Source organism: Anomalospiza imberbis, chromosome 17 (assembly GCF_031753505.1).
Source record: "Anomalospiza imberbis isolate Cuckoo-Finch-1a 21T00152 chromosome 17, ASM3175350v1, whole genome shotgun sequence".
Classification (NCBI taxonomy): domain Eukaryota; kingdom Metazoa; phylum Chordata; class Aves; order Passeriformes; family Viduidae; genus Anomalospiza; species Anomalospiza imberbis.
In genome coordinates this window covers 702,522-729,997 of record NC_089697.1, presented here as the reverse complement: position 1 = coordinate 729,997, position 27,476 = coordinate 702,522, and the positions used below count along the sequence as shown (strand labels likewise).

The following is a 27,476-nucleotide window of genomic DNA, read 5'->3' as shown; positions in this document are numbered from 1 at the left end:
ATGGAGACCCGGCGGGTGAGTGAGAAAGCCACTGCTCTCCTTGTGCCAAGCCCAGCAGGGACCTGGGAGGGCCTGGGCTGGGCCTCGGGGAACAGTTCCCTTTGGCAATAGCAAGGGATTAACAGTTGGCTGTTCCGGAGCTGGCAGCAGCTTTGGTGCTCGCTGTGGGGACAGGTGTGGGAGGGAATGGGTGGCTCCTGGCCATCCCAGAGCACAGCCACATCTCCTCCTCCATCCTTGTCCCACTGGAGGCTGTGGGCACAAACAAGGGAGCAGCTTTTCATTGCCTTCCCCTCACCCAAATTACAGCACAGCCTCAGTGCTTCCCAGAGTCCAGAATGAGTTTCTCCCAGACATCTCTGAAATGATCCCTAGTGGCCCAGAGGAGGTCACAAGCATGATAGGAAGATGCTCCAAGGGCTGGAGCACCAGTGGCAAGGGAAAAGGATGCAAGAGTTGGGGTTGTCCAGCCTGGAGAAGGTTCCAGGGTGACCTTAGAGCCCCTTCCAATGCATGAAAGGGCTGCATGAGAGCTGGAGATGGACTTAAGCCAGAGGCCTGCAGGGACAGGACAAATGACAAAAGCTTCCCACCAAGACAGGGCAGGGATGGATGGGATATTGGGAGGGAGTTCTGCCCTCTGAGGGTGCTGAGGCCCTGGCACCCAGGCTTGAGGTTTCCCAGAGAAGCTGTGGCTGCCCCTGGATCCCTGGGAGTGTTCAAGGCCAGACTGGCTGGGGCTCTGGGCAACTCCCCTTCTGGTGCTCTTAGAAGTGATGAAACACCTTCCAGCATGTTCATTTCTGCTGCTGTCAAACTACTGGGCTGAAAATATTCCCAAGGAGGGGAGGAAGAGCTCAGCTGGAATTGCTGTGCTCTGGGACAGGCTGGGAGGCACTCAGAGGCGACTGCCTCAGGGGCAGCCATGCAGTCTGAGTGTGCTCTTCCCCGTGCTCTTGCAGGGAGCTCGAGGGCTTTCTCAGCAGGGACGTTCCTCCGGAGCCCCTGAGGTGAGTAAAGTGTGCTGAGCTGGCTGGCATTTTGAAACTGGTTCTCCATGAATGGATGCTGGTTCTTGTGGGATCAGAAAAGAGGTATCTCAGTGCTGCTTTGGAATGGGAACAGAACACCTGACTAACAGCTGGATGTGGGCTTTCAGGCGCTGGTAGGCGACAGTGACAGCATGGCCAATTCCATCATCTGCACCGACAATCCTGGGAACATCCTCTCAACTCTGACATCCACTGATGAACAGCATCCTTTTGAATGGGTTCGGGAAGCTACAGAGAACTGGGGGCGCATGCAGCGGCATTTTGATCAAATGGAGGAGAGAACTCAGAGGATCAGAAGCCGCTGCCAGCTGATAGACTCTCTGCTAGAAGAAATCAGTAGGTGAGTCTTTCCTCCTCCTCCTCCTCCTCCTCCTCCTCCTGCATTCCAGAAACAATCTGCTTCCAGGCCGGGGAGTTCAGAGGAGTCCCTGGTGAAGAAGTCACCTGCCTACCATGTGTAGTCCTCAGTGTGGCCCTCGAGCATCGTCCGGTCTGGTTTTTCCATGCTCTTCTGTGACTCCCAAGGCTGTCTGGGAGCTGCAGAGCCATGTTGGAATAGGAGATTCCTTCTCCTCGCCGTGCTGCTTCCCTGAATTCTGTTCTTTAAGTGCCCCTGCCCAGCCATAGCTTCTCACTGAAAGAAGGCAGCCTCTGGAGGATTTTCCTGGGAGGGAAAGAGCAAGGTCTTCCTTAGCCCACTGCCCCCAGCTCCATCCTGGAGAGCTGAAAATGGCATTGCTGACTCTTCAGGCCTCTTGATTCTTCTGACTGAGCCTTGTCTCTGCAGTGACTGTGCAAACCTTGAGAAGTCCAGGGAAATGCTGCTGCAATGCACTGGAATCCCGGAGCCAGGAGCCTTGTGTCTGCATCTGAAGAACACCAAGCAGCGGAAGGAAGCATCAGCCCAGGCCGAACAGGCAGAGCAGCAGGACAGGATGGAGGTTGGTTTTGGAAATGAGACTGGTTTTCCCTTGAAAACTCGTCTTGCCCCTTCTTCTACACTGGAGGACTTGGCTGCACTCGAGGGAGAAGACCCATTGTTGCAGAGCGAGCTGGAAGTCAAGAGGCAGTCATTGGAGGAATTGCAGCTTCAGAGGGATCTGCTGCAGCAGGAGAGGGATGATGTTAGCACGGCTCTGAACACCTTATTGCTCGGCAGCACCTGTGGGAGGGGGAGTTGTGGCAGCCAGATCAGCCCAGATGCTGTTGCTGGCAGGAGAAGACGGGCACACTGCTGTGCACACCTGGCTCAAGACGGCACATGCGTTTATGAGCCAGGGATATGCGTGTTCATCAGCAAAGTGTTGCGTGCTTCTGCAAAATGTGTTGCTTTGGGCAGCCACAGAGCCTCTAAAACGGGGATCGGAGCTGGGGAAGGGTCTGGAGCACAGGTGTGACCAGGAGCAGCTGAGGGAGCTGGGGGGGCTCAGCCTGGAGAAAAGGAGGCTCAGGGGGCACCTTCTTGCCTTCTACAGCTCTCTGTGACAGGAAGCTGCAGCCAGGTGAGGGTCAGGCTCTGCTCCCAGGGAACAAGGGACAGGACAAGAGGAAACAGCCCCAAGCTGTGCCAGAGGAGGTTTAGATTGGGTGTTACAGGATAGCTGCAAGAGAAGGCTTTGTTTCTGATGGTCTCTGTCAGACAGTCTCAGTTCTGGGGAATGTGATAGGTTGGGCAAATGCACAGCAGACGTTCTGATTTGGCCACATCAGGCAGGCGTCCACAAGTCACAAAATGTCTGCTCAGCACAAGAGCCATTTCCCGGCGAGGCATCCTCTCCTTGCAGAGAGCTGCGTAGAATATGTGAGGAGGAGAAACTTAGACGAGAGTTTTGTTGTGGCAGGGGGAAATCCTGTATATTTCCCCTTGATTCAGCAAGCAAATTTGTTTTCACAAATCTTCCTGAAAATGTCCAGCAATGAAATATATCCAGATAATAATTTTGTTTCCCAAGTGGCAGTTGCAGAAGATGCAGTATTTTTGGGTGACAACACGGAGTTTGGAGTGGGGATGTTTGTTGGGAAGGAGCTGTCTGGTCCCAGGCAAGCCAGCAGGGCCTGACACAGCACTTCCAAGGTAACAGTGCCAGAGGCTTTTGGCAGCCCCGGCTATCAGAGCTGCATAGGGCAGATGCTGTGAAACTTTGAGCCCAGAGCACAGGTGCTCCTTGTCCTCTGGCTGCCTGCGAGGTGCCACTGGCTGGCTCTGCACAGGGCTCCTGAGGAAGGGCTCGAGCTGTACCTTGTCCCACTTCCAGGTTTCCCAGGAGCAAGATTCATCGAGCTGCTCTCTGGAGCAGCTGGGCCCGGAATCCTCTGGCCAAGGGCACGCACTGGCCCAGGTGTGCCGAGAGCAGGAGCTGCTGGGCCAGAAGGCTGACCTTGAGGGCCGACTGGCAGCCATGGAGTGGCTCCAACAAGACCTTTCCAGGCAGCTGGAGGAGACCAGGTAAAGGCAGGGAGCAGAACCTTTTCAGATCTATTTACATTCCATGGACAGAATATGGAAGAGTCCCAAGAACAAAAATATGCCACAATGTGAAGGTTCTTTTTCTGACACCTAAAGCCAGCAAAGCTCTCGTGAGCCTTGGGCTCCTGTTTGTGCTGCCGAGCACACTCCTGTGGGAAGTCCAAAGCAATCCACCCAGCCCTGAACTGAGTAGTAGTTAAACCATGCAGATGCTGAGTGAAACCTCAGGTTTCTCTTGGCTTTGGTTTCTTCTTCTGGGCATTGAACGTCCCTCATTCCTTAGCAAGTAGCTTGACATGATCCTGATCTTCAGAACTGAAGCTTCGTCTTCAGCATTCCAGGCTCCGACCTTGGCACGTTGGGGGTAGCACACTGCCATTCAGGGGGAAGCCAGAGGCTCCTGCTGAAAATCTTGAGGGCTTTCTGCTTCCAAGCACACTCTTGAGAAGTGTGGGACAGGCCCTAGAGCTGGCTGGAGAGCAGCAGGGAAAGCTCTTTGGAATTCTCAACAGCCTCTGGGGATTCTTGCTGATTGTTGATGGGCACCCAGCTGCCAAACCTGCCAACCTCCCTTTGGATGGTCCCTCTCACTCTGTAAAGAAGGACAAGTGCCTCGGGCTACTGCCTGCTTGCCCCGCAACACTAAAATAAAGGTGGCAAGTCTACTCCATGACCTTGCAAGAGTTTAAACTGCAGTCTCTGCATTCAGGTAGTTGTTCTTCAGACAAAAGGGTGGCCTGATTTTTTACAAGTGCTGCTATGAGATGACCATGAGATTTTACTGTGTCACGCAAAGTAGTTCTGAAGCCACATAAATACAGGGTGTCTGGAAGATGATGGACCTTTATGTCCATTATCAAGAGCATTAAAAAGTCAGCAGTCAGCAAGGACAAGAGTCTGTTGTGTCCCCCTGCAGAGAAGCTTGGAAGTGCTGATGAGAGAAGGGCTGTGAGCAGAGGCTGGGCTTTTGCTCGTCGCCCCAGCCTGTTTGGACACAGCTAGCCAGTGTCATAGATCAGGATCAGCAGCTGAAGGTTTGGCTGTTGAGGCCAAGTTGGGCTGGGCTGTCTGTGCTGTGCCAGGCCATAGGGAAGGCCTGGGCAGTCCCTCAGAGGGCCCTGCTCTGCTGTTGAGATGGCACAAATGTGCCTTGCCTGGGCGAATTTCCACGTGGCCCATTTCCCATACTCAGGTGTGGGGATCTTGAGCCACGTTGTCCTGGAATACCCGGCTGTGGGTGTCTGGAGCAAGCAACTCATGTCTCTCCGTATGTGCAACTCATAGGTCAGCAAAGGAGAGCCTGGAATCCAGGCTGATTGCTGCTCAGCAGCAGATATCTCAGCTGGAGACCACCAGGAACCATCTGGAGGCTCAAGTGCTCACAGTCACACAGGCCAAGGAGGTGATAGAAGGTGAGAACCTCGTGTGCTTTGTTTGTGGTGCTGCCCCTGCCTAGAGAACTAAGCACCCTGTAAAGCTGCCTCTGTCCACAGAGCTTCTGAGGAGTGGTGGGGCTTGGTGGCACTGAAAGGGCCTGAGGTCAGTAAAGTCAGTAAAGACTCTGACTCTTGCTGTTGGTCGTGTTTGTAGGAGAAGTGAAGTGCCTGCAAGATGAGCTGGAAGCAGAGAGATCTCTCAGGAGGCAGGAACGGGAAGACACAGCTCAACAGCTCCTGCAGGCAGAGCAGCAGCATCACGAAAGCCTCAGGCTTCAGGGAACTGCTCAGCAACTGGAAATAAAGAAGCTCCTGCAAGACCTGGTAGGGGACAGTACACTTCTGGAGTGTCCAAGCCAGCCCTGTGGGTTGGTTTAGCACAAGCAGAGCCTGAGGGTGTGAAAGGGCAGCAATCCTCTGCCAAGGCCTCCCGCTGCTGGACCGGGCAGCAGAGGCAGCAGCTTGGACTTGGAGGTGCCTGAGAGCCCCCAGGATGGTGCTGGGACAGTAAATGCAGCCACAGCTTCAGTGAGGGCGTAAGAGGAGTTCCAGAGCAGGTTGGGCAGTGCCCACCCAAAGCGTGGCAGCCCAGGGCAGGATTGTCCCTGAGTCCCACCTGGCACGGAGCAGATGCCAGCGTGGAGCACTTGCCGGCATGGAGCAGATGCCAACAGTGCTGCTGGCTGCAGGCGTGGGAACTCGGTTCCTTTCTTGCTGTGCTTCCATGGTGGACAGAGGGATTAGCTTTGGGCTGGAAGCAAAGGGAACAGGCCCCTTGTCCCTGGTCCTTCAGTCCTTGTGACTGGGGTGTCAGGGAAGGGAAGGTGACACCTCCTTTTCTGAGCACTTGGACTCAACGCTTGGGAAGGTCTTTGCCAACAGAAGAGATTCCACGAGTCTGTGATTCTTGCACCTGCTGAGCCTCCTTTTGAATTCCATGACAGGACACGGTTTCTGGAGTGCTGTTGTCTTTTCCGGTTGGGGGTTGTGGGAGGGATGAAGCTTCACCTTTTTCAGCAGGGAGCTTGCCTGGGACTTCATCTTGCAAATTTCTCCTCCCCTCCTCAGGCAAGTGAGCGCGAAAGGCACCGTGCAGAGATGCAGGAGACGCTGGAGCAATGGGAAAAAGAGAAGGCAGAGAGAGAGCAGGAGCACAAGAAGGTGCTGTTTGAGATGAGGCAGAAAGATGCCACCCTGCTGGCCCAACAAGAAGAACTAAGGAGATTTGAAAATGCCAAGCGACAGGTAATGACTGAGAGAGGAGAACTGGTGTGATTTTTTGCAAGGCTGGAGCTGTGGGAGATGGCAGGACATGGGGCTGTGTGGAGCATGCCCTCCGTGTCTTCTACATTGAACTGGGGGAGGTGAAAGCTGAACGGGGCTGTCTTTGGGACCAGCAATGAGCCCTCTCATAGGAAGCCAGGCAGAAACATCAGCTATCAGCTGAGATCTTTGTGCTGCTCTTGTGCTCTGTTGTTCTAAGATGTACCTCAGGGTACCTTCGCTGTTCTCTTTCCGCTCCCCTTTTGGTGTGTACTGGTAGGTGTTCACAGCCAAAGTGAGTTTGTAGCTCTTTTCTTATGTGGAAACGGGGGGGGAGGGGGGTGCAGCAGCAACATTGACAAGAGAAAAATCTTTTTAAAGACTTGCCTGGAGTATTTCTGAACAGTAACCCAGAGATGTCTTCTGGGCTGTGTTTTAAGTCACTTCCTGGGAAGCTGTGTTGGCCCCGGGGCAGGCAGTGGCCCAGGGGAGCAGCAGCCGAGTGCTGTGAGAGCACGTGAGCCCATCAGTCTTTGCCTCTGCCACACGGATGCTGCAGGAGAAGTGTGAAGCCCTCTGCTCTTTCCTTCGGTGCAGGTGCTGCTGGAAGAGCAGAAGGAGAAGAGTGCTTTATCAGAGGCACTGCTCCAGACTCAGGGAGAGCTCAGCCGAGCCCACCAGCAGGTCCAGCAGCTCAGGCAGGAGGTGAAAGAGCTGCAAGAGAAGGGGCAGGTAAGTGTGAGTAGGCAGGCAACAGAGGGCAGGGCAGGGACAAGGGCACAAAAGGCAGCTCCTGGGACTGAGGAGGCAAGGGCTGCTTCAGGCCCTGGGAGCACAGAGCCTGGTAAGCTCCAGAGCTCAGCCCCAGGAAGGAAGGCTTGCAGTGGAAGCAGAGCTGGCTAGAGAAGCCAAAAGAAGCAGCTGAAGGAATGGGATTTTGAGGCAGCACGTGGAACAAGCTGAGCCTGAGGGCAGGTCCCAGGAAGTTGCTCTGCATTTTGTTGCCAGACCATCAAGGCAAATCTGCAAGCTGAGCTGCAGGAAGCTCGCAGTGAAGTCCAGGCAGTGCAGAGGAGGCACAAGGAAGAGCTACACGGCCTCAAAGAGGAAATGAATCTGCTCCTTGAGCAGAGGGAGGCTCTACAAAAGCAGGTGAGTGAAACAGCACTGGCATGGCAGCCATGCAGCGAGGGGTCTGTGGCCTTCTTGCTTTTCCATGGCAGAGCAGCAGCTGGTGGGGTGATCCCTGGGGCTGTCTCGGGCTCTGGGGGCTCCATGGCAGCTGCTCTGTAGGACACACAGTGCTCTGCTGAATCTCAGCTGCTGCTCTGGACAGCTGGGCTAGTCCTCTGGGCTGTTGGCCAGCAACCATCAGCATGGATTCCTGCTGGCCTCTCCTTGCCAGCCTTGGTTTGGGAGGTGCTTTTTCAGGTGCCCTTGGTGGTGGGCCACTTAGAGACTGAAACAAGTTGTCCATATCCAGTGTGAATCTGGTGCTCTCAGGACAGGGAGAAATGGAAAGTTGTCCTTTGCCTTTCCTCTCAGCCTGTGCTGTGGCTGACAGTGACAAGCTGTGGCTGCAGCCCCTGACTGCTTTGTTCCCTTTGACTGGAGGTGGGAGAGTTGACATCTCAGCTGGCAGCCTCCCGAGAGTCCCAGGAAACAACTGTCCAGAGAGCCCAGCAAGAGGTGAGGGAGGCCCAGGAAGAGTCCAGGCAGAAGCTGTCGGAGGTTGAACACGTCCAGAAGATCCTGGAGGAGGCAGAAAATCTGAACAAGGAGCTGCAAGTGCATGTGGAGTCCTTGAAGAGGGAAAGGAATCGCTGGGAAGAAGTGGCTCAGGAAAATTCAGAATTGCAGGCTTCAGTGGATGTCCTAGAGAGTGAAAAAGCCAGGTAAATGAAAGCCTGTGGGACTCTGCATTGTGGTGAATGGATTCCCTCTTTGCCCTCTTTGCACCTGCCAGGGGCTCTGGCAGCATTTCCTAAGTGGCAGATTCTGAACTCTCCGTGCAGACACTTCTCCTTGTCTGGATGTTGTCTTTCATTTTCTTTACTTTTAAGACTTCAAACAGAGTTTTTCTGCAGAGAAAGGATTTGGGGGTAGCTCTTTCCCTCTAGGGGGTATTGTGTTTTTAGGTGGGTGTGTTGACACTGCCCGAGCTGCATTGTGAGGAGCTGGATACATCCATCAGCTCCACCTTGGGTCCTGTAACTTGAAGCCTCTGGGATGTGGATCAGCCTGGCCTCTGATGCTTTTTCTGGGCAGAACCATCTGAAGGCCCTGATTGCTGATCTAGGCCAGATTGCCCTCGGAGGCAGCCCAGCAACAAGAGCGGCTCTGTTGCATGGTTCCTCATAAAATGTGCCCCGGTGCCTGGAGGGCGTCTTCATTGCAAGACTTTGTTAGGTTTGTATTCACATTCCCACCTCAAAAAGAAGGTAGGGCATGTAGGCAGGAACTCCCTGTTCTTTTAGGGCCAAAAGCAGAGTAGGCACATGCTGGGCTTTGACTGCAGGGAGAACAAACAGCCAAGTTGTTTAGACAGACCTCATCAGACAGAGGAGTTTTTCCCTGAGGTGCTGCAAGTCCTGAGAGTTTATAAAATCTGATACCGTGTAGCAATGAGTTGCATATTCCCTTCTAGGCTGATAGTGTCTCTGGAGGAGAAGAACCAGCGCCTCAGAACTCTGGAAAAACAGAACCTGCTGCTGAACAATCGCGTATCTCGGTTATTTTCTGCTCTTAAGCAGGCAGAGCAGCTCTGTTCTGAGCATAGAAGACAAAGGCAGGAGCTCAACACCCAGGTAAGCTGTGCAGTGGCATCCTCTTCTCCAGGGACACACAACAGCACCTTTGCCTTGGAGGCCCCAACCTCTTTCCCCTCCCAGCAGTACGCACAGCTGCCGTCTTCTGCCCGGGGCTGCTGCTGCACCCTGAGGCCGAGGCTGGATCTGCTGTCTGCTGCCCAAGTTTTGCACCGTTCTCTCCCGGCTCCCAGCAGGAAATCTGGGAGGGGAGCAGCAGCAGACTCCTCTGGAGCCTCTGTGTCCCTCAGTTAGCAGTGTTGTCCCAGACAGAGTTGGTGCCTGTGCCGGGCACTGAGCAATGTGGGGACACAGAGGTGGCTATGGCAGGCTGGGCAGGGCACTTCCAGCGCAGCCATCTCAGCTGCTGTTCAGAGCTGCAGCCTCAAGGATGCCCATTGCCTCCCTTTCCCTCTTTTCTCTACATTGGTCTCCTTTGGAATCCTTGCTTTTCTGCCTTTTGGTTTTGGCATGGTTTTTGCCTGAAATCATTTCTTCTTTGCTGCTCTCCCTGCGGCCCACTCTGCAGCCTCAGGAGCAGCCCTGTCCCTGAGGCTCTGTGCATCCATCTTCCAGATCCAGGCCAAGCTGCTGGCAGAGATAGAGCAGACAGCTCACCAGGCAACTCAAGAGAAGCAGCTGCTGGAAACTGAGGTGTCTGAGCTGCGTGTGAGGCTCCAGAGCTCTGAGGAAAGAGCAGAGGCCATGGCCATACAGTGTAAGGACGTGGAGCTGGAGCTGAGGAAGACACAGGCTCAGAGGGACCATCTCAGAGCCCACAATCAGGAGCTGCTGAAACAGCTGGAGCAAAGTGAGCAAGGTACAGCTTCTCCTCTCCCACCCACTGCCCCATCCTGCCTCACCTGCGGGGATCTCGCTGATGGCTCGCAGAGGAAAAGTGCCCAGAGATGGCAGAGGGAAAAACAACCAGCAGGAGATTTATCCATCCAAGTGCCAGTGAAAGCTTTTTCTTGAGAAAGATGCTGTGGCTGGCAGTGCCATCCGGCTGTGCCATGGCTGATCCCGTGCACAGCTGGAGCCTTCCAGGTGCCGTGTCTGTGCTGAGGAGCTGTAGGAGGATGCCTCAGCTCGATTCCCCCAAACTCCAGGCCCTGCCAGAGCCTCCAGGCTACTGGCCTCTCTGGAGCAGGGCTGCACAGGCATCCCCTCTCCTTTGTCTCTCTTGGATTGCTCACTCAGCACAAGGCCAAGAGCAAACACACTTTCCCGTCCCTCTGAACATTTCCCCTTTCATTCCTGCTTTTTTCTCTGCCTGCAAATTTCCTTCATTTCTGTCAGCTTTGGAGCCCTTGTGGGCTCAGGGCCTGGCACACTGACGCAGGCAGAGAAGACACTGCTGTTGTCTCTGCAGGATGCACATCAGTTTGCCTTTGCTTTGCTTTTCCCCTTCTCCTTTCTCCTGTTCCTTCCCCCTCCCTGCTGCAGATTTGTGGGAGGCAGCAGTCAAGCACACCTCTCAAGAAACTGCCCTGGAGAAAGAGGCCTGTGAAAGGCAGGAAGAGGCTGTGACTCTTCGTCAGGAGGTGGCATCTCTGCAGAGGAAATTGGAGAGCCTGCAGAAGGAAAGGATGGATGTGCTGGTGAGATTGGCAGATGCCACAAAGGGCCATTTCCTAGCTGTGTTTGCACATTCAGTTAATAGTTCTAAGGAGCACCTTTTTCCAATTAAACTTCTCCAACTGCGTTCTTCTGAATAAGGAGGAGAAGATGTTGTAGTCATGTCAAAGCCAGTTAATGCTGAGCCTGCTGATTTTCCTCCATGCTGGGCTTCTGTGCCCTAGAAGCTTTAGTCCTCAATGTCCACACTGCCTCTATGGACATTGCATGCTTTGGGGAATTCCTCGTGTCCAAACCCACGTCCAGATTCCTAAATATCTGGATCTGGAAGGAGGGGTGAGAAGACCAAGTTTGCTGTGAATAGAAAGGTGTTTGGCCTTGGCCATCTGAGAGCAGCCAGTGGGGAGAGAAGAGAGGAAAGCCAAGTGCTGATCCACACCAGGACGTGTGCCTGCAAGGGGAGAACTCGTCCTGAGTGGCAGCAGAGGATGACAGAGGGATCTGGCCATTGCTGCTCCAAGAGAGGGCAGTGGGGCTCTCGGGGATGGAGCCATGGAAACTCTACACAGCAGAGCTGGAAAACCACTGCTGTCAGCCCAAGCCCAGGGAAGGAAATGCTGGCGGTGTTTGCTCTTCCCTTCCTCCCTGATGGAGAGCACATCCTCGTGGCACTGCCTAAATCCTGCTTAGCATGGACTTGAAATCCTGGCTGCAGTTCTGGCAGCTCCTCCCCAGAGGAGCACTGGAGTGGGGCTGCAAGAGCTTGGGGAAGGGCAGAAAGGAAGCTGGGACAGGCTGAGGGAAGGAGCGGTATCAAGGGGGGAAGACCAGCAAAGGTCTGCAGCATCCCGAGGGGCAGAGAGAGAGGGGCAGCCAGTGCCTGCCCCTGCAGCAGGAGTCCAGATCTGGTCTGAAAAGCAAACCGAGGGGGTGAATGAGTGACCCTTTTTCTCCCTGTTTTGGCAGCATGGACAGGAATTGAACCAGCAGCACATGAGAGATGTGGAAGAGAAGAATGAAATGCATGCAGCTGAGTTAAGATATCATAAGGAAAATACTCAAGAATGGGAAGTGGAGAGAGAAGGCGAGCAGGAAGAGTTGGAGCATGGGGCTGCTTCTTTGAAGAAATGGAGAGAGAACACCCAAGTACTGAGTGCTGCACTGAAGAAAAGTGAAATTGCCAAAGGGACTCTGATGAAACACTTGTACATCCTGAAGGGAAAGTCTGGTATCCAGGAAGGCACTGGCATTGACCTTCAGTCCACTCCAGGGTCCCTGAATTATTCCAGTGCTGTTTCCCATGAGGAGGTGGGTCTCTATCCCTGTCAGTCCAGGCCTGCTTGGGTAAAGCAGCCCGGGCTGCAGCAGGCAGCCTTGTCTGTCTGCCTGGCTCCAGCCAGAGACCATTGACTGCCAGATTGTTTCCTGGCTCGCCCAGAAAGACTGCTCCAGCTCTGGAGCTTACTGTTCCAATCTGCTCCAGGCCAAAAGCTGGGCATGGGGAGCTGCTTTTCCTGTGCCCATGCAACAAATGGGGCTTTGGATTTGGTGTGGGAAGTAATGGAGCAGGTGAGCAGAGGGATGGACTAAACTGAGTGATGGACTAAAGTGGACCAATGGCTGAAAATCAGCTGCACTCCTGGTGCTTAGAGTAAATGGTATTGCCAGTTGTAGAAGATGCAGTATTTTTGGGTGACAACACGGAGTTTGGAGTGGGGATGTTTGTTGGGAAGGAGCTGTCTGGTCCCAGGCAAGCCAGCAGGGCCTGACACAGCACTTCCAAGGTAACAGTGCCAGAGGCTTTTGGCAGCCCCGGCTATCAGAGCTGCATAGGGCAGATGCTGTGAAACTTTGAGCCCAGAGCACAGGTGCTCCTTGTCCTCTGGCTGCCTGTGAGGTGCCACTGGCTGGCTCTGCACAGGCCTCCCGAGGAAGGGCTCGAGCTGTACCTTGTCCCACTTCCAGGTTTCCCAGGAGCAAGATTCATCGAGCTGCTCTCTGGAGCAGCTGGGCCCGGAATCCTCTGGCCAAGGGCACGCACTGGCCCAGGTGTGCCGAGAGCAGGAGCTGCTGGGCCAGAAGGCTGACCTTGAGGGCCGACTGGCAGCCATGGAGTGGCTCCAACAAGACCTTTCCAGGCAGCTGGAGGAGACCAGGTAAAGGCAGGGAGCATAACCTTTTCAGATCTATTTACATTCCATGGACAGAATATGGAAGAGTCCCAAGAACAAAAATATGCCACAATGTGAAGGTTCTTTTTCTGACACCTAAAGCCAGCAAAGCTCTCTTGGGCTCCTGTTTGTGCTGCCGAGCACACTCCTGTGGGAAGTCCAAAGCAATCCACCCAGCCCTGAACTGAGTAGTAGTTAAACCATGCAGATGCTGAGTGAAACCTCAGGTTTCTCTTGGCTTTGGTTTCTTCTTCTGGGCATTGAACGTCCCTCATTCCTTAGCAAGTAGCTTGACATGATCCTGATCTTCAGAACTGAAGCTTCGTCTTCAGCATTCCAGGCTCCGACCTTGGCACGTTGGGGGTAGCACACTGCCATTCAGGGGGAAGCCAGAGGCTCCTGCTGAAAATCTTGAGGGCTTTCTGCTTCCAAGCACACTCTTGAGAAGTGTGGGACAGGCCCTAGAGCTGGCTGGAGAGCAGCAGGGAAAGCTCTTTGGAATTCTCAACAGCCTCTGGGGATTCTTGCTGATTGTTGATGGGCACCCAGCTGCCAAACCTGCCAACCTCCCTTTGGATGGTCCCTCTCACTCTGTAAAGAAGGACAAGTGCCTCGGGCTACTGCCTGCTTGGCCCACAACACTAAAATAAAGGTGGCAAGTCTACTCCATGACCTTGCAAGAGTTTAAACTGCAGTCTCTGCATTCAGGTAGTTGTTGTTCAGACAAAAGGGCGTCCTGATTTTTTACAAGTGCTGCTATGAGATGACCATGAGATTTTACCGTGTCACGCAAAGTAGTTCTGAAGCCACATAAATACAGGGTGTCTGGAAGATGATGGACCTTTATGTCCATTATCAAGAGCATTAAAAAGTCAGCAGTCAGCAAGGACAAGAGTCTGTTGTGTCCCCCTGCAGAGAAGCTTGGAAGTGCTGATGAGAGAAGGGCTGTGAGCAGAGGCTGGGCTTTTGCTCGTCGCCCCAGCCTGTTTGGACACAGCTAGCCAGTGTCATAGATCAGGATCAGCAACTGAAGGTTTGGCTGTTGAGGCCAAGTTGGGCTGGGCTGTCTGTGCTATGTCAGGCCATAGGGAAGGCCTGGGCAGTCCCTCAGAGGGCCCTGCTCTGCTGTTGAGATGGCACAAATGTGCCTTGTCTGGGCGAGTTTCCACGTGGCCCATTTCCCATACTCAGGTGTGGGGATCTTGAGCCACGTTGTCCTGGAATACCCAGCTGTGGGTGTCTGGAGCAAGCAACTCATGTCTCTCCGTATGTGCAACTCATAGGTCAGCAAAGGAGAGCCTGGAATCCAGGCTGAGTGCTGCTCAGCAGCAGATATCTCAGCTGGAGACCACCAGGAACCATCTGGAGGCTCAAGTGCTCACAGTCACACAGGCCAAGGAGGTGATAGAAGGTGAGAACCTCGTGTGCTTTGTTTGTGGTGCTGCCCCTGCCTAGAGAACTAAGCACCCTGTAAAGCTGCCTCTGTCCACAGAGCTTCTGAGGAGTGGTGGGGCTTGGTGGCACTGAAAGGGCCTGAGGTCAGTAAAGTCAGTAAAGACTCTGACTCTTGCTGTTGGTCGTGTTTGTAGGAGAAGTGAAGTGCCTGCAAGATGAGCTGGAAGCAGAGAGATCTCTCAGGAGGCAGGAACGGGAAGACACAGCTCAACAGCTCCTGCAGGCAGAGCAGCAGCATCATGAAAGCCTCAGGCTTCAGGGAACTGCTCAGCAACTGGAAATAAAGAAGCTCCTGCAAGACCTGGTAGGGGACAGTACACTTCTGGAGTGTCCAAGCCAGCCCTGTGGGTTGGTTTAGCACAAGCAGAGCCTGAGGGTGTGAAAGGGCAGCAATCCTCTGCCAAGGCCTCCCGCTGCTGGACCGGGCAGCAGAGGCAGCAGCTTGGACTTGGAGGTGCCTGAGAGCCCCCAGGATGGTGCTGGGACAGTAAATGCAGCCACAGCTTCAGTGAGGGCGTAAGAGGAGTTCCAGAGCAGGTTGGGCAGTGCCCACCCAAAGCGTGGCAGCCCAGGGCAGGATTGTCCCTGAGTCCCACCTGCCACGGAGCAGATGCCAGCGTGGAGCACTTGCCGGCATGGAGCAGATGCCAACAGTGCTGCTGGCTGCAGGCGTGGGAACTCGGTTCCTTTCTTGCTGTGCTTCCATGGTGGACAGAGGGATTAGCTTTGGGCTGGAAGCAAAGGGAACAGGCCCCTTGTCCCTGGTCCTTCAGTCCTTGTGACTGGGGTGTCAGGGAAGGGAAGGTGACACCTCCTTTTCTGAGCACTTGGACTCAACGCTTGGGAAGGTCTTTGCCAACAGAAGAGATTCCACGAGTCTGTGATTCTTGCACCTGCTGAGCCTCCTTTTGAATTCCATGACAGGACACGGTTTCTGGAGTGCTGTTGTCTTTTCCGGTTGGGGGTTGTGGGAGGGATGAAGCTTCACCTTTTTCAGCAGGGAGCTTGCCTGGGACTTCATCTTGCAAATTTCTCCTCCCCTCCTCAGGCAAGTGAGCGCGAAAGGCACCGTGCAGAGATGCAGGAGACGCTGGAGCAATGGGAAAAAGAGAAGGCAGAGAGAGAGCAGGAGCACAAGAAGGTGCTGTTTGAGATGAGGCAGAAAGATGCCACCCTGCTGGCCCAACAAGAAGAACTAAGGAGATTTGAAAATGCCAAGCGACAGGTAATGACTGAGAGAGGAGAACTGGTGTGATTTTTTGCAAGGCTGGAGCTGTGGGAGATGGCAGGACATGGGGCTGTGTGGAGCATGCCCTCCATGTCTTCTACATTGAACTGGGGGAGGTGAAAGCTGAACGGGGCTGTCTTTGGGACCAGCAATGAGCCCTTTCATAGGAAGCCAGGCAGAAACATCAGCTATCAGCTGAGATCTTTGTGCTGCTCTTGTGCTCTGTTGTTCTAAGATGTACCTCAGGGTACCTTCGCTGTTCTCTTTCCGCTCCCCTTTTGGTGTGTACTGGTAGGTGTTCACAGCCAAAGTGAGTTTGTAGCTCTTTTCTTATGTGGGAACGGGGAGGGTGCAGCAGCAACACTGACAAGAGAAAAATCTTTTTAAAGACTTGCCTGGAGTATTTCTGAACAGTAACCCAGAGATGTCTTCTGGGCTGTGTTTTAAGTCACTTCCTGGGAAGCTGTGTTGGCCCCGGGGCAGGCAGTGGCCCAGGGGAGCAGCAGCCGAGTGCTGTGAGAGCACGTGAACCCATCAGTCTGCCTCTGCCACATGGATGCTGCAGGAGAAGTGTGAAACCCTCTGCTCTTTCCCTCGGTGCAGGTGCTGCTGGAAGAGCAGAAGGAGAAGAGTGCTTTATCAGAGGCACTGCTCCAGACTCAGGGAGAGCTCAGCCGAGCCCACCAGCAGGTCCAGCAGCTCAGGCAGGAGGTGAAAGAGCTGCAAGAGAAGGGGCAGGTAAGTGTGAGTAGGCAGGCAACAGAGGGCAGGGCAGGGACAAGGGCACAAAAGGCAGCTCCTGGGACTGAGGAGGCAAGGGCTGCTTCAGGCCCTGGGAGCACAGAGCCTGGTAAGCTCCAGAGCTCAGCCCCAGGAAGGAAGGCTTGCAGTGGAAGCAGAGCTGGCTAGAGAAGCCAAAAGAAGCAGCTGAAGGAATGGGATTTTGAGGCAGCACGTGGAACAAGCTGAGCCTGAGGGCAGGTCCCAGGAAGTTGCTCTGCATTTTGTTGCCAGACCATCAAGGCAAATCTGCAAGCTGAGCTGCAGGAAGCTCGCAGTGAAGTCCAGGCAGTGCAGAGGAGGCACAAGGAAGAGCTACACGGCCTCAAAGAGGAAATGAATCTGCTCCTTGAGCAGAGGGAGGCTCTACAAAAGCAGGTGAGTGAAACAGCACTGGCACGGCAGCCATGCAGCGAGGGGTCTGTGGCCTTCTTGCAGCAGCTGGTGGGGTGATCCCTGGGGCTGTCTCGGGCTCTGGGGGCTCCATGGCAGCTGCTCTGTAGGACACACAGTGCTCTGCTGAATCTCAGCTGCTGCTCTGGACAGCTGGGCTAGTCCTCTGGGCTGTTGGCCAGCAACCATCAGCATGGATTCCTGCTGGCCTCTCCTTGCCAGCCTTGGTTTGGGAGGTGCTTTTTCAGGTGCCCTTGGTGGTGGGCCACTTAGAGACTGAAACAAGTTGTCCATATCCAGTGTGAATCTGGTGCTCTCAGGACAGGGAGAAATGGAAAGTTGTCCTTTGCCTTTCCTCTCAGCCTGTGCTGTGGCTGACAGTGACAAGCTGTGGCTGCAGCCCCTGACTGCTTTGTTCCCTTTGACTGGAGGTGGGAGAGTTGACATCTCAGCTGGCAGCCTCCCGAGAGTCCCGGGAAACGACTGTCCAGAGAGCCCAGCAAGAGGTGAGGGAGGCCCAGGAAGAGTCCAGGCAGAAGCTGTCGGAGGTTGAACACGTCCAGAAGATCCTGGAGGAGGCAGAAAATCTGAACAAGGAGCTGCAAGTGCATGTGGAGTCCTTGAAGAGGGAAAGGAATCGCTGGGAAGAAGTGGCTCAGCAAAATTCAGAATTGCAGGCTTCGGTGGATGTCCTAGAGAGTGAAAAAGCCAGGTAAATGAAAGCCTGTGGGACTCTGCATTGTGGTGAATGGATTCCCTCTTTGCCCTCTTTGCACCTGCCAGGGGCTCTGGCAGCATTTCCTAAGTGGCAGATTCTGAACTCTCCGTGCAGACACTTCTCCTTGTCTGGATGTTGTCTTTCATTTTCTTTACTTTTAAGACTTCAAACAGAGTTTTTCTGCAGAGAAAGGATTTGGGGGTAGCTCTTTCCCTCTAGGGGGTATTGTGTTTTTAGGTGGGCGTGTTGACACTGCCCGAGCTGCATTGTAAGGAGCTGGATACATCCATCAGCTCCACCTTGGGTCCTGTAACTTGAAGCCTCTGGGATGTGGATCAGCCTGGCCTCTGATGCTTTTTCTGGGCAGAACCATCTGAAGGCCCTGATTGCTGATCTAGGCCAGATTGCCCTCGGAGGCAGCCCAGCAACAAGAGCGGCTCTGTTGCATGGTTCCTCATAAAATGTGCCCCGGTGCCTGGAGGGCGTCTTCATTGCAAGACTTTGTTAGGTTTGTATTCACATTCCCACCTCAAAAAGAAGGTAGGGCATGTAGGCAGGAACTCCCTGTTCTTTTAGGGCCAAAAGCAGAGTAGGCACATGCTGGGCTTTGACTGCAGGGAGAACAAACAGCCAAGTTGTTTAGACAGACCTCATCAGACAGAGGAGTTTTTCCCTGAGGTGCTGCAAGTCCTGAGAGTTTATAAAATCTGATACCGTGTAGCAATGAGTTGCTTGCTTCCCTTCTAGGCTGATAGTGTCTCTGGAGGAGAAGAACCAGCACCTCAGAACTCTGGAAAAACAGAACCTGCTGCTGAACTATCAGGTGTCTCAGTATCACTCTGCTCTTCAGCAGGCAGAGCAGCTCTCTTCTCACCGCGCTGGACAACTGCGGGAGCTCAACACCCAGGTAAGCTGTGCAGTGGCATCCTCTTCTCCAGGGACACACAACAGCACCTTTGCCTTGGAGGCCCCAACCTCTTTCCCCTCCCAGCAGCACGCACAGCTGCCGTCTTCTGCCCGGGGCTGCTGCTGCACCCTGAGGCCGAGGCTGGATCTGCTGTCTGCTGCCCAAGTTTTGCACCGTTCTCTCCCGGCTCCCAGCAGGAAATCTGGGAGGGGAGCAGCAGCAGACTCCTCTGGAGCCTCTGTGTCCCTCAGTTAGCAGTGTTGTCCCAGACAGAGTTGGTGCCTGTGCCGGGCACTGAGCAATGTGGGGACACAGAGGTGGCTATGGCAGGCTGGGCAGGGCACTTCCAGCGCAGCCATCTCAGCTGCTGTTCAGAGCTGCAGCCTCAAGGATGCCCATTGCCTCCCTTTCCCTCTTTTCTCTACATTGGTCTCCTTTGGGATCCTTGCTTTTCTGCCTTTTGGTTTTGGCATGGTTTTTGCCTGAAATCATTTCTTCTTTGCTGCTCTCCCTGCGGCCCACTCTGCAGCCTCAGGAGCAGCCCTGTCCCTGAGGCTCTGTGCATCCATCCTCCAGATGCAGGCCCTGCAGGACACAGTGCTGCAGATGGAGGCTTCCCAAACAACTCGAAAGAAGCAGCTGCTGCAGACGTTTGAGGAGTCTCGAGCAGGCGAATGGGCTTTGAGGGACTCTGTGGACGTGCTGGAGGCTGAGGTGTCTGAGCTGCGTGTGAGGCTCCAGAGCTCTGAGGAAAGAGCAGAGGCCATGGCCATACAGTGTAAGGACGTGGAGCTGGAGCTGAGGAAGACACAGGCTCAGAGGGACCATCTCAGAGCCCACAATCAGGAGCTGCTGAAACAGCTGGAGCAAAGTGAGCAAGGTACAGCTTCTCCTCTCCCACCCACTGCCCCATCCTGCCTCACCTGCGGGGATCTCGCTGATGGCTCGCAGAGGAAAAGTGCCCAGAGATGGCAGAGGGGAAAAACAACCAGCAGGAGATTTATCCATCCAAGTGCCAGTGAAAGCTTTTTCTTGAGAAAGATGCTGTGGCTGGCAGTGCCATCCGGCTGTGCCATGGCTGATCCCGTGCACAGCTGGAGCCTTCCAGGTGCCGTGTCTGTGCTAAGGAGCTTTAGGAGGATGCCTCAGCTCGATTCCCCCAAACTCCAGGCCCTGCCAGAGCCTCCAGGCTACTGGCCTCTCTGGAGCAGGGCTGCACAGGCATCCCCTCACCTTTGTCTCTCTTGGATTGCTCACTCTGCACAAGGCCTAGAGCAAACACACTTTCCTGTCCCTCTGAACCTTGCCCCTTTCATTCCTGCTTTTTTCTCTGCCTGCAAATTTCCTTCATTTCTGTCAGATTTGGAGCCCTTGTGGGCTCAGGGCCTGGCACACTGAGGCAGGCAGAGAAGACAGTGCTGTTGTCTCTGCAGGATGCACATCAGTTTGCCTTTGCTTTGCTTTTCCCCTTCTCCTTTCTCCTGTTCCTTCCCCCTCCCTGCTGCAGATTTGTGGGAGGCAGCAGTCAAGCACACCTCTCGAGAAACTGCCCTGGAGAAAGAGGCCTGTGAAAGGCAGGAAGAGGCTGTGACTCTTCGTCAGGAGGTGGCATCTCTGCAGAGGAAATTGGAGAGCCTGCAGAAGGAAAGGATGGATGTGCTGGTGAGATTGGCGGATGCCACAAAGGGCCATTTCCTAGCTGTGTTTGCACATTCAGTTAATAGTTCTAAGGAGCACCTTTTTCCAGTTAAACTTCTCCAACTGCGTTCTTCTGAATAAGGAGGAGAAGATGTTGTAGTCATGTCAAAGCCAGTTAATGCTGAGCCTGCTGATTTTCCTCCATGCTGGGCTTCTGTGCCCTAGAAGCTTTAGTCCTCAATGTCCACACTGCCTCTATGGACATTGCATGCTTTGGGGAATTCCTCGTGTCCAAACCCACGTCCAGATTCCTAAATATCTGGATCTGGAAGGAGGGGTGAGAAGACCAAGTTTGCTGTGAATAGAAAGGTGTTTGGCCTTGGCCATCTGAGAGCAGCCAGTGGGGAGAGAAGAGAGGAAAGCCAAGTGCTGATCCACACCAGGACGTGTGCCTGCAAGGGGAGAACTCGTCCTGAGTGGCAGCAGAGGATGACAGAGGGATCTGGCCATTGCTGCTCCAAGAGAGGGCAGTGGGGCTCTCGGGGATGGAGCCATGGAAACTCTACACAGCAGAGCTGGAAAACCACTGCTGTCAGCCCAAGCCCAGGGAAGGAAATGCTGGCGGTGTTTGCTCTTCCCTTCCTCCCTGATGGAGAGCACATCCTCGTGGCACTGCCTAAATCCTGCTTAGCATGGACTTGAAATCCTGGCTGCAGTTCTGGCAGCTCCTCCCCAGAGGAGCACTGGAGTGGGGCTGCAAGAGCTTGGGGAAGGGCAGAAAGGAAGCTGGGACAGGCTGAGGGAAGGAGCGGTATCAAGGGGGGAAGACCAGCAAAGGTCTGCAGCATCCCGAGGGGCAGAGAGAGAGGGGCAGCCAGTGCCTGCCCCTGCAGCAGGAGTCCAGATCTGGTCTGAAAAGCAAACCGAGGGGGTGAATGAGTGACCCTTTTTCTCCCTGTTTTGGCAGCATGGACAGGAATTGAACCAGCAGCACATGAGAGATGTGGAAGAGAAGAATGAAATGCATGCAGATGAGTTAAGATATCATAAGGAAAATACTCAAGAATGGGAAGTGGAGAGAGAAGGCGAGCAGGAAGAGTTGGAGCATGGGGCTGCTTCTTTGAAGAAATGGAGAGAGAACACCCAAGTACTGAGTGCTGCACTGAAGAAAAGTGAAATTGCCAAAGGGACTCTGATGAAACACTTGTACATCCTGAAGGGAAAGTCTGGTATCCAGGCAGGCACTGGCATTGACCTTAAGTCCACTCCAGGGTCCCTGAATTATTCCAGTGCTGTTTCCCATGAAGAGGTGGGTCTCTATCCCTGTCAGTCCAGGCCTGCTTGGGTAAAGCAGCCCGGGCTGCAGCAGGCAGCCTTGTCTGTCTGCCTGGCTCCAGCCAGAGACCATTGACTGCCAGATTGTTTCCTGGCTCGCCCAGAAAGACTGCTCCAGCTCTGGAGCTTACTGTTCCAGTCTGCTCCAGGCCAAAAGCTAGGCATGGGGAGCTGCTTTTCCTGTGCCCATGCAACACATGGGGGTTTGGATTTGGTGTGGGAAGTAATGGAGCAGGTGAGCAGAGGGATGCACTAAACCCAGCTGAGTTTTGTACTGAGAGGGCTGAAGAGCAGCTGCACTGCTGGTGCTTCGAGGATGCTTCCTGAGATGGAGATTCCTGAGGGACAGCTTCTGTGGTGTTTGAAATATGGGCATCATCTCCTCTCTAAATACCCTGCAGGCTGTTGGAGCACAAGTGGAACAGCTGTTACGTGGCTCAGGGACCATCCTGGAATCCAAGCAACCAATTGCATCACTAGAAGAGGAGAAGAGAGAGAGGCCTGAATTAACCACTGAGCCCAGAAGTGGCGAGCGGGTAAATTGGGCTTTCACTGCCTCTGCCGAGCCTCAGGCTCCTCTGGAACTTGGCACGTTAGCCCAGGCAGTGCTTTGGAGACCTCTGCTTGTTTCCTTGCCTCTCCCTGTCCCTGCTGTGGGCACACCCTTTTGTTTGTCCTCTCTCTTGGGGCAGCCCATGGCTTTCACAAGGGCACCTTCACTCCGCTGCCTCCCTCCCTGGCCCTGTGTCCCCGCACACACACTGGCCTCTCTTGCACAGCCCCCAGCAAGAGCTTTTTGCCCCCAGTGTTGTCTAGTGCAATTCAGGGTCTCAGAGCAGAGATCTCCTTGCCATGATGTCCACAGGTCTTTTTGCTCCGTGTTTGCTGACAGGTTTCTGTGACCCTCTCTCCCATCCAACGTGCAGGTGGAACCTGAAAGGAGAAGAAACAGAACTTTTAGGAGAGTGTTCCCCCCAGATTGCTTTACGTTTCCTGTCCACAAGCCTGCCTATCGAAATCGTCGATTTCTACAACAGAAGACTCCTCCAGTAGCTCAGGGAAGCAGCAGCCCTCCTGCTGATGCACAGCCTGTGGAGAAAGGGGTCAGTGGCCCAAATTTGGAAATCAGAGTTGGGTTCCTAAATCCCCTCGGAACTCTCTCTAACAGACCTGTGGTGGCTGGGGGATGTCCGTGGGAAGGCTTTGCCAGCCTTGAACTGGACCTGTTGATCATCTGAGCTCTGCTCTGTGTGGGAGCCTTTTCCCTTCCCCTTGCCCCAGGGCAGAGAGTTGGTGAGGGCTGGAGTTGGAGGCTGTGTCTGCCCCGAGAGCCGGTACCGTGGGGCTGCAGGTGCTCCTGCCAGCGTGGGCTTGTCTGAGCCGGGCCTTGTGCCTCTTTCAGGTGTCCCTGCTGCAGTCACAGCTGGCCCAAGACCGACAGGACCACCTGGAGAGCTATGCAGGGAGCAGGCAGGAGACACAAGGTGCAGAAGGGACCTCCTTGCTTCCTGAACGACTCAGAGAGGAGCCAGGGTGCAGCTGGATGCAGTCTTAGACTTAGTCAGTAGTTTATGTTTAAAGGATAGTATAGGTGAAATTGAACCTTTACACAACTGTGTTCCATAGGATGAAAGATATATTTATAGAAAAATAAAGAGTTTATGATGATCATGATTAAACTAATAGATCTTTATCAGGGTTATTTACTACCCAGTACAGAGACCTATAACTTCCAGTATAGTGCATTATGTTTTGAAGCAACATTGTAGCAATTCTAGTCAAGCCAGCAAAACCAATTCTTGAAGATTGATGCTACTCACCCAAAGCAAGGACCACGGGCAAACATTTCTCTCAGCCTCAAGGCATGACCTTGAGAAGCATCCTCACTCCAGGGTGGAATCTGCAGAAGGGAGACATGTGACATGAACCACTTTGGTGAGAGCAGGAGAAACCTGCCATGTGTGGAGCTTTGTCATTTGTCCTTAGGAAACTGCAGCCTGATTATTCTCAGAGTCCCAGAATCTCAGGCCGGGGGAGGCTGGAAGCACCTCTGCAGGTCACCTTGCCCAGCCCCTGCTCCATCAGGGCCACCCAGAGCCAGCTGCCCAGGATGTGTCCAGGTGGCTTTTGAGTCTCTCCAGGGATGGAGACTCCACCACCTCCCTGGGCACCTGCACCAGTGCTCGGCCACCCTCCCAGTGCAGAAGTGCCTCCTGAGCTCAGAGAGCCCCTCCTGTGTGTCACTTGGTGCCCGAGGCCCCTGGAATGTCCCTGGCTCTGTCCCCTCTGCAGCCTCCCCCCGGGTATTTATCCCCAGGGATGAGATGCTCTGAGCCTGCTCTGCTCCAGGCTGGGCAGTGCCAGCTCTCTCAGCCTCTCCTCACGGCAGAGATGCTCCAGTCCCTCCGTCACCTTCATGGCCCTGTGCTGGACTCTGTCCAGTCTGTCCCTGTCTCCTGTACTGGGCAGCCCAGCTCTGGGCCCAGCACTCCAGGGCTGGCCTCACTGTTGTGGAGCAGAGGGAAAGGATCCCCTCCCTCCAGCAGCTGTGTCGCAGCTCCCGGTGCAGCCCAGGACGCTGTTCTGCATTGCTGCAGGAGCACATTGCTGGCCCGTGGGCATCCTGGTGTCCAGCAGGACCCTGCCAAACTTTAGTTTTTCAACCGGGTGGCCCCCAGCAGATACCGGTGCCTGTGGTTGTTCCTTCCCAAGGACAGGACTCAGCACCTGTCATAGAACTGTCACCCTTGTTGAACTGTCCCTCGGGATGGCAGCACTTCTCTCTGGCAGAGCAGCCACCGCTCCCGGTTTGTGGGAGGGCACCCCCTGGCCCCATCACCCAGTTTACTGACAAAGGTGTCAGCAAGGACTGGACTCAGCATTGTCCTCCAGGCTCCACCGCTAGACTTTGTGCCACTGACCTCCAGGGTTCCAAGAAGGTAGATTCTGTGCAAGGCATCTTTGCTTGTATGCACAAATTCAGAAAGAATTGGCAGGATTTACAACAGGGATTTCTGCTCCATATCTTAAGTGGGAAAAAATGTAATGATCCATGCTCCCTCTCACTGGCAGTGGCTAAAGGAAAAGAGGTCCTGTTGTTGGTGACAGTGGAGGTCACCTGCAGAGGAACTGTGCCAGACTGGTGTGACATACAAGGTCAAGGGTTGAGGGCATAATTTAAAATAACTTAGCGAAGTGAAAAGCAGAATCACAACCCTGGGTGATAGGAGATCAAGTGAACCGGAAACTTCTGACCAACCTCATCTCAGAAAGGAGGGATGTGGAAGAAGAATCAAGTTATCCAGGGGGCGTGTACAGACATTGCTGTGGAAGCAGTTATGGAGTTAAGAGGAAGCCTGCCCTGCATCATGTGAGCAAGAATGCTGAGAAATGGGGAAGAAAGCTGATTACACACGATCTGAAAACTGGAAAGGCGTCCTGATTGTCAAGCCTGTAAACCTTGTGAGAAGAAGAACAAGCCGTCAAAAGGACGGATTTATTACAGGCCTGCAACCGCTTTTGAGCAAACTGCTGAGCACAGTTTCTCACAATAAAATGTATAAATAATGTCTTAACTTTGCAATAAACCCAATTCACTTGCTTCTAGCTTGTGTCTCTCACATTCATATGCCACAGCAGTAGGGAAGGGGGAGAATAGTTAGGGAGAATAGTTAGAATCTTAAGCCAGGCATACACCAGGTCTAAGGACTGGAGGAAGCTACGTCAGCTGTCCATTGTCTTCAGAAGAGCCTGGCCAGTGCAGGTGGTTCCTGAGAACTTCCTGAGAACTACAGCAGTCTTAAAGATGGGCACAAAGGAGGGTCTGAAGACCTACAGGCTAATCAGCTGCTTTGGAATCCCTGGGAAAGTGATGGAGCAAATCCTCCTGGACACCCTTTCAAGCAACTGAGAGAGAAGGGCATTGGGAACAGCCAGCACAGATTTAGCACAGGGACATGGTGCCTGGCCAACCTGAGCGACTCTGCAAATTACGGGAGACCAGGCATGGTGTTGCCCGACATTGCAAAACATTCAGCAGCCACGCAGTCCCCTTACAGCCCGACTGGTGAGATATGGACTGAGTGAATGGCCAAGGGAAAACCGCCCAAACCAGCGGGCTCAGTGCTGCTGGATCAGATGTATGAAGTGGCCAGGCTGTGGTGACACCACCCACTCCAGATCATCCCTGGAGCCAGCATTACTGTTGATTAATGACTAATATTTATATGCAGAGAATGTCTCCTCTAATCGAAGAAACTTTACAACAGGGGGTTTATTCCACCATGATCATACATATCACAAGGTAGTTCCTAGCTCATACATAAACATTACTTTTCATAGAACTATTTTACCCACCTCTGCCTCTTGCTGGAAGTCCCTTTATGGTCTTGGAGGGTCATCTAAAGAGGTCTCTGGTGGTCATATTCACAGTGAGCCCTCAAAACTGGAAGTGCCCTTGCCTTGAACTTCTCTTAGGGCATGCACTGTTGTTTCTTGTTACATAACTTTGCCACAAAACCCACTTGGGTGCCTTATAATCTGTTTTTCCACTGCTTCCAGCTCTGTTCAACATCCCGTCTGTCTACTTTTACATTCTTTTATCTCATTTGCTAGTTAGTCTTTAAGCTGTATTTTGCAACCAACACTTTCTGTTTTCCACGTTTTCTGTCACGGTGAGTGGCAGCAATGCGTCTTCCTGGCTGGAGCCACCCCCATTTCTGTGGTCCCTGCGGCTGACAGACATGCCACGCACTGATGTCATGTCCAGCCTCAGCTCAGCTTGCATCCCTTGCCCAGACAGGGGAGAACCACAGGCAGGAGAGGCAGAAGCCATGTGCTCAGGCTGCCCCGCCTTGAAGGCACAAGAGCCTCCAGCTTCTACCGGTCAAGGGTCAGGGCACCTGACAGTGAGCCTTCAGCACTGAGTGATGGCATCCCACTTCTGCAGCTTTGGCCCAGTCAGATGACCCTGTCTCCTCAGGAGCTGCCCTTTGACCTTGCCAGGGACCACTCAATGGACATGATGCCATGGCAGCTTGGCAACCCCTGGATTTGTCATCAACTATGGTGATGTTTCACCTCAGCATAGAATCCCCGACTGGTTTGGGCTGGAGAGACCTCAAAGCTCATCCTATTCCACCCCCCGCCATGGGCAGGGACACCTGCCACCAGACCAGGTTGCTCCAAGCCGCCTCCAACCTGGCCTCGGACACGTGCAGGGACGGGACAGCCACAGCTGCTCTGGGCAACCTGTGCCAGTGTCTTACCATCCCCACAGGGAAGAGTTTCTTCTAACCCTGCCCTCTGCCAGTGGAAAGCCATTCCCCTTGTCCTGGCGTTCCAAGCCCTTGTCCAAGGTCAGCCCTCAGCTCTCTTAGAGTCCCTTTAGGCATTGGAAATGTCTCTAAGGTCTCCCTGAAGCCTTCTCTTCTCCAGGCTGAACACTCCCAGCTCTCCCAGCTCGGCTCAGAGCAGAGGGGCTCCAGACCTTGGAGCATCTCTTTGGCCTCTCTGGACTCACTCCAGCAGCTCCACATCCTTCTGATGCTGGACCCGAGGGCTGGAGGCAGCTCTGCAGGTGGGGTCTCACCTGAGCAGGGCAGAGGTGCAGAATCCCCCTTGTCCCCTGCTGCCCACTCTGTGGGGCCAGCCCAGGACATGGGGCTTTCTGGGTGACAGCGCAAGGGGTTGGGGCACACTGGGACTTCTGTCCACCAACATGCCCCAGTCCTTCTGCTCAGAGCTGCTCTCAACCCCTGCCCTGCCCAGCCTGAGTCTGTGCTTGGGATTGCCCTGGCCCAGGGGCAGGCCATGTCCTTGGCCTCATACCAGCAGAGTCACACTGGGACTTTGGTGATGGTCTCTGGGCCTATGGCAATGACTCCAGCTCCTTGAAACTTTTAAGCTCCTCTTGCTGCTTCCCCTACCTCATGCTTTTCTTGAGAACCCCATGCTCCCTTTGGTACTGCCTCATCATCCTTGTCGCAGGTTTGCGTGGTCACATCCGGGTAGCAGGGGCCCGCAGGGTGACCCTCTATGAGAAGACACCAGAAGCTGCTCCCGTGTTGGGCAGAGCCGGCTCCAGAGGGCTCCAGGAGGGACCTGCCACTGGCTAAGGCTGAGCCAACCAGTGATGCTGGGAGGGCCTCTGGGATTAGGTACTAAAAAAGGGCTAAACACTGCTGTGCAACAGCAGCTGGCAGGGAGGAAGAAGATGGGAGAGCAACAGTGGATTTTGACCCATAGCC

The 27,476-nt window shown here is 54.1% G+C and overlaps 1 protein-coding gene across 1 annotated transcript; it reads left to right on the top strand.

Annotated features, from left to right (window-relative positions):
- On the top strand, nucleotides 1–27,344 carry LOC137484407 (centrosome-associated protein CEP250-like). The gene is made up of 30 exons (XM_068208281.1): nucleotides 1–15; nucleotides 963–1,010; nucleotides 1,160–1,392; nucleotides 1,840–1,993; nucleotides 3,308–3,498; nucleotides 4,804–4,931; nucleotides 5,110–5,279; nucleotides 6,024–6,200; nucleotides 6,499–6,513; nucleotides 6,816–6,950; nucleotides 7,227–7,370; nucleotides 7,833–8,113; nucleotides 8,866–9,025; nucleotides 9,602–9,845; nucleotides 10,472–10,626; nucleotides 11,570–11,911; nucleotides 12,569–12,759; nucleotides 14,058–14,185; nucleotides 14,364–14,533; nucleotides 15,278–15,454; nucleotides 15,753–15,767; nucleotides 16,061–16,195; nucleotides 16,472–16,615; nucleotides 17,062–17,342; nucleotides 18,096–18,255; nucleotides 18,832–19,135; nucleotides 19,763–19,917; nucleotides 20,861–21,202; nucleotides 22,631–22,712; nucleotides 27,217–27,344. The coding sequence occupies exons 1-30, from the start codon at nucleotides 1–3 to the stop codon at nucleotides 27,342–27,344; spliced, it is 5,004 nt and encodes a 1,667-aa protein (XP_068064382.1).
- Nucleotides 27,345–27,476: the final 132 nt, after the last annotated feature.